The following is a 6,351-nucleotide window of genomic DNA, read 5'->3' as shown; positions in this document are numbered from 1 at the left end:
AAAGCAACAATGACGTAATTAAATCAATCGCCTTCTACTGCAGTAACGTTATAATGTGTATGACGTCATATTTAGCAGTTATTTAGTAGTTCCTTTCCGAAGATAAGATTGAAACATGTAAAAGGATAGTTATTTCTTAAAATTGTTTTTTAAATACATATATACTATACACTTGTTTTCTTTTATCATTTATATATATAGAGGAATATATATATTCAGGCCCGTAGCCAGCATTTCGAGTGGGGTAGGGGAGGGGTTCCACTAGGTATTTGCTGGGGCCTTTTGGATAGAACATAAATCTTTAGTGCTGAAGTTTGGGCAGTATTATATATATATATATATATATATATCTAGTTATATATATATATATATATATATATATATATATAATATATATATATATTCAGGCCCGTAGCCAGCATTTCGAGTGGGGGAAGGGAGGGGTTCCACTAGGTATTTGCTGGGACCTTTTGGATAGAACATCAATCTTTAGTGCTGAAGTTTGGGCAGTATTATATATATAATATATATATATATATATATATATATATATATATATATATATATATATATATATATATATATATATTCAGGCCCGTAGCCAGCATTTCGAGTAGAGGAAGGGAGGGGTTCCACTAGGTATTTGCTGGGACCTTTTGGATAGAACATCAATCTTTAGTGCTAAAGTTTGGGCAATCATTAAAGCCTTAGAGGAAATCAAGAAATCTGTTGAATGGAAATTTATTATTTTCACCGACTCACTTTTGTGTCTTCAAGATTTACGAAATAAATAAGCTGGACGATCCCTTAATTGGGATGGTGATACAGAAGTGTGTCTTTTTATCTATTGCCAATAAAGCTGTCACGTCTGATTTGGATTTGTCTCCTGCCAGGGTTGGTGTGCCTTATATCGATTTTAAATATAATATTAACCAATTTATACTTTCGACTTGGGAAGATGAGATATACACTGATGAGTTTAATTTCATTGTCGTTTTATATATTTACATACGTTTTAGTCATTTTATATACCAAACGATACTTTTTAAAAATATATTTTGTATATTAAACCATTTGTTTTAGATTTTAAAAATACATATTTTTCTACTTCATTTTAAATCTTGGGTGAGTGTATTTAATGGTATGTCAAAAAATGTATATATATATATATATATATAGGATCTGTTTATTTTGTTTGTTTTTAAACAACATACCTAATAAGAAAACCCCCACAAAAAAAACCGACAAACAATATACTTTTGTTTGTTTGTGTGTGTGTGTGTTTGTGGCGGGGGTATGTGTGTGTGTAAAAAAGAGTTTGACTGGATGATAAGTTCGGAGGCTGTTACAATCAGCTTGCCAAACACCGATCGGCGCAAGCCAAACTGTTAACCGTTCCTCCAATCGCTAGCCAGCAGCCGACACCAATCAGAGAGCAGACAGCAACAACGCTGAGTATTTTAGCGCAGACACGCCTGGAAGACAGCATTCCGAGACACATCGTTCTGTAGATCAAAACGTGTTCACGTAACTCTTATAAGTACAATTTTATTGAAAAATAAAAACGAACAAAGGTGCCGAAATTTCCATCATGATCAATTTCAGCATCGACTTCATTACTGGCCACAGTGAGCGCGCCGACTCCGTGTCTTCTAACGAGTCTTCTTCTTCGGTGGCCAGCGACTCCGGCAGCAACGGCCCCGACGCCACGGACTCCATCGCCCAGGCGCTTTTGGCTCTGGACAAGACGATCTCCAGCGACTTCGGGGCGACGACAAAGCCGAGTTACTCATACATCGCTCTCATCTCCATGGCCATCCTCAGCAACCCCGACAAGAAAATGCTGCTGGGCGACATCTACCAGTACATTATGGACAACTTCCCCTTCTACAGCGACAAGAACAAAGCCTGGAAGAATAGCATACGCCACAACCTCTCGCTGAACGAGTGCTTCATCAAGAGCGTCCGCACCGACAACGGCAAGGGCAGCTACTGGTCCATCCACCCGGCCTGCGAGGACGACTTCGTCAAGGGTGACTTTCGACGCCGTCATGCACGTCGCCGGGCGCGCAAGAGCGCCACCAAGGACGACGGCGCCAACAGCGACGTTTTGTCCGGCTATCACTGCAACATGGGTTACGTGCCCATGACGTCCACCACCATGACCAGCTCCGTCGGCTTCCCGACCTACTCGCCGCCGGTGATGTATCCCAGCTCCATGTACTCCGGCCTCTACCCGACTCCAGCACAGACTCTGTACGCCCCAGCGCCGGCGACGCAGACGCAGTACGTTCCAGCCGCCAACATCTCCGCCCACACGTCTGCACAGAACTGGAGCTTTGATTTCTTCAAGAGTCTGGACATGGCGTCCATGAATCAGTCGTATCCTTCCGTTTGTTACTAACTCTTCCAGTGCAATTTTCAGACATGCTCATATCTGAACATCTATAGTCCTTTCCAGCAGCACTTTGTTGGCTAATTTGGCAATGTACAGGGTGAGCTCTTGAAGTATGTGATTGTAATATAATGAAAGTGAAATGCGTTTACGATGATGTTTTTGAATTGAAATTTATATTTATTTATTGAATTTTGAAATGTTACTGTTCGTTGTTATTATATGCTGACTTGTTGCCGAGGTTTGTGCTCAAACTGCAAATCCGTCCCATAGAATTCTGAAGAGGTAGGGTTGGTGGGTGAGGGGTATTACTGCTGGCAGCGGACGGTTACAAGATATTTAGGGGAGTGCGGGATAGGCTTCTGATAATTTGTATTAATGCTGGCAGCGGACGGTTACAAGATATTTAGGGGAGTGTGGGATAGGCTTCTGGTAATTTGTATTACTGCTGGCAGGGGACGGTTACAAGATATTTAGGGGAGTGCGGGATAGGCTTCTGATAAAACTTTTTGTTTTCATTTAAAATCATTTTAAAACTGGATATGGGAAAGCGAAACAAAATGATTCGATACTAATTATTCCCCTTGTTGTTGTTATTGATCATTGTTAAATTATTAGTACTTGTTTTCCTACACTGTTATTTATGTCTGGATGTTTTATTTAATAAATATTAAACTCAGAAAGTTGTTTTGACTATTGTTTGATAGCTTTGAATATTTGCTTTAACGATGATGACGTCATGACTATTCTGGAGTCCAAGAGAACATCCAGGGTTTTTAAAGGCGGATCACAAAAAGTAGAAACAAGGCAATTTGAGTTTGTCAAAGGCGAGGGTTGTAAGGGTTTGGTTATCAATTACCCTGGCAAATTTTAAAATGAAGATGTTCAGAAGCGCAATTTGAGAGCAATTTAGTGTTGTCCCTTGTGGATGGTGAATTAAACAAAACAAAACAGACAACAAAAAAAAAAGGGGGGGGGGGGGCACTTCAAATGTGTGGGGTATTATGGGACCCCTGTAAACCCACTGAATCCGCTAATAGAACTGGAGCTACATGACTGGTTAGATTGGAGTAAATATTTCACCCGTTTAATACATTTACATATTTATCATTAAGTGGTGACTACTACAGCCTTTGCTAGTGTTGGGAATATGTAATGGGCTTTCTCGGAAGACTTTGTCAGAATTGCCACGTGTTGGAAATACAATAGCCGATGATTATTTAATTAATGTGCTCCGGTGGTGATGTTAAATATAATAAGCAGTGTTTAGTTATTACAGCTGTTTTAGTAACTAAATATTTATCCTGAATTAATCATTGCAACTCCTTTGTAGAGTTCACCAGCGCCGGACAGTGTCAGGACTGGGACAGCTTTTAAAAAAATATAATACCTCTCTCTCTCTCTCTCTCTCTCTCTCTCTCTCTCTCTCTCTCTCTCTCTCTCTCTCTCTCTCTCTCTCTCTCTCTCTCTCTCTCTCTCTCTCTCTCACACACACACACACACAGACAGACATGGAAATGGCCGATGATTTCTTGAGATCGGCAACGATTCCAGCTGTTCTTTGAGAATGGGCTACCAGACGATAATAAAGAACTGTTCCAGACAGGATCAGCGCAAATTAAATTTGTCTTTAAAGGGACATTCCTGAGTTTGCTGCATTGTAAGATGTTTCCGACAAATAAACTACTTCTACGATTAAACTTACATATTAAATATATGTTCTTGTTTAGAATATCAGTGTCTGTGTATTCAATGTGTTTCTGGTCGTCTTAATGTTTTTAAGAAGCCAAAACTGGATTTTGTCTTCAAATAATTTCATACGTAGGAAAAAATATATTTTAGGAATTAAAATGAAATTTAACCTAGGACAAATATTAGAACGATTAGAAACGCGTTTAATATACAGCCACTAATATATTATGCAGAAAAATATATTTGATATTTAATTACAATTGTTAAAAATTCTTTGTTAGTCGACAACATGCAAAACAATTGCAGCAAACTCAGGAATGTCCCTTTAATACTGTCCCTTTAATCCCAGATATAGGGGTAAGGGATGGGGTGTGGGGGAGGAATGGCAGTGATGCAAGTCTTCAAATTTGGGCAAAAACTATAAATATATATTGAATATATCTTTAAATGGAGCAGAGAGAACACTATTCGAACAATGTAAACTGGCTTAAAACCGTTTCACCATGTATTTCCATCATTTTACTCACCGTTGGTAGGCCCATTGGACAGTGCACCACGACTGGTATATCAAAGGCCGTGGTATGTGCTATCCAATTCACAAGTTCACAAGACTAGATATTTTTAAAATAAATAAAGTATTTTTAAAATAATTAATGGTGCATTACACAAATATTCAATTTAAAAACGCAAGGATTAGTTTTATAAAAAAATATTGTTTAAAAGGACATTCCTGAGTTTGCTGCATTGTAAGATGTTTCCGACTAATAAAATATTTCTACGATTAAACTTACATATTAAATATATTTCCTTGTTTAGAATATCAGTGTCTGTATATTCAATATGTTTCTGGTCGTCTTAATATTAGTAAGAAGCCCAAACTGGATTTTGTCTTCAAATAATTTCATACGTACGAAAAAATTATATTTTATGAAATAAAATGAAATTATCGTAGTACAAATATTAGAACAATCAGAAACATGTTTAATATACAGCCACTAATATTTTATGCAGACAAATATATTTGATGTGTAATTACAATCGTTAAAAAGTCTCTGTTAGTCGATAACATCTTAAAAATGCAGCAAACTCAGGAATGTCCCTTTAAAATATTAATACGTCTGATAAAAATTCCCGAAAGCTGATTTTAATAGATGTTCTACGAAACGCGGCGCTTCTAATTATACCAAAATAAACACACCCAGACCAAGATACTTGTAATTTTCAACGATACAATTGGATCCTTATAATATGGCACAAAGCAAGCATTACTGCAGATCGATTCATTGATAATTGTCATTTTTAGAATGTCAACAATTAAATGCAATGAGCAACTTGTGTACATGTATATGTATGCAGATATCAATTTAATTATTTATTTACTTGTTTGTTCTTTTCTTTCGTTCTTTATTTCTTCATTTATAGATTTTTTTTAAATAATTATTTATTTTAATTTGTGGATGGTATTAAATGGTATACGTTCTACAAACAATAAAAAAACACCCCAAGTAATAGTGATCAGACAGTTTGCGATTACTAATTATGGCTTATTTCAATAATATAACAAAATATATATGTTATGCATTGATACAATAATTATACCTATGGTTATGGGTACCTTTTCGTCAATAATCCAAATTTAAGAAGAATAAATCTGGTTTTGGAAACTGATTCCCTCCCTGCAGTATACATACGTTTATAAATGTTTGAAATAATTTAATAAATAATCCAAAATTATTCATTATGTCTTTCAATGAATGAAATCGGTACTGTTGTAAAATAAAGTGCATAACTTCATGGTGGTAACATCATTTCATTATTTGTGTAGGTTTGTGGAAATGTAATCATGATTGCTAGACAATGTATTCGCAATCGTAATCGATTACTTTCAATTATCTTGTAATCGTAATCGTAATCGTGACATTCTAAAGTAATCGTAATCCATTACTTTTGTCAAGTAATCGCCCCATCATATATATATATATATATATATATATATATATATATATATATATATATATATATCATTATGTTTGAGTTTTAATGAAAGCAAGCTCTTGCATACAACTGTTATGTCTTATTAATAACATTCTTCATGTTGGAATATTTACATATTATTTTTTACATGTTGTACCATCCCAAAACCGTGACTTTGATCAGACTGGACATCACATTTACCACAACGGAATGTAAATCTGCTGCTAAACTCCACATGCATATAGCTGATGATTATTGTCTACTCCAGAATTTGATTATGGTACCCGGAT

General features: G+C 36.1%; 1 protein-coding gene across 1 annotated transcript; it reads left to right on the top strand.

Annotated features, from left to right (window-relative positions):
• The first annotated feature begins 1,591 nt into the window (after nt 1-1,591).
• On the top strand, nt 1,592-2,404 carry LOC121367150 (forkhead box protein L2-like). Its single transcript, XM_041491291.1, has one exon. The coding sequence runs from the start codon at nt 1,592-1,594 to the stop codon at nt 2,402-2,404; it is 813 nt and encodes a 270-aa protein (XP_041347225.1).
• Nucleotides 2,405-6,351: the final 3,947 nt, after the last annotated feature.

This window comes from Gigantopelta aegis, unplaced genomic scaffold (assembly GCF_016097555.1).
Source record: "Gigantopelta aegis isolate Gae_Host unplaced genomic scaffold, Gae_host_genome ctg9499_pilon_pilon, whole genome shotgun sequence".
Taxonomy (NCBI): Eukaryota; Metazoa; Mollusca; class Gastropoda; order Neomphalida; family Peltospiridae; genus Gigantopelta; species Gigantopelta aegis.
The sequence above is the reverse complement of the archived record's forward strand: the minus strand, read 5'-3'. Positions and strand labels throughout refer to the sequence as shown.

Excerpts from the sequence above, each read along its gene's own strand:
- LOC121367150 (XM_041491291.1), top strand. The coding sequence starts at position 1,592 with ATGATCAATTTCAGCATCGACTTCATTACTGGCCACAGTGAGCGCGCC.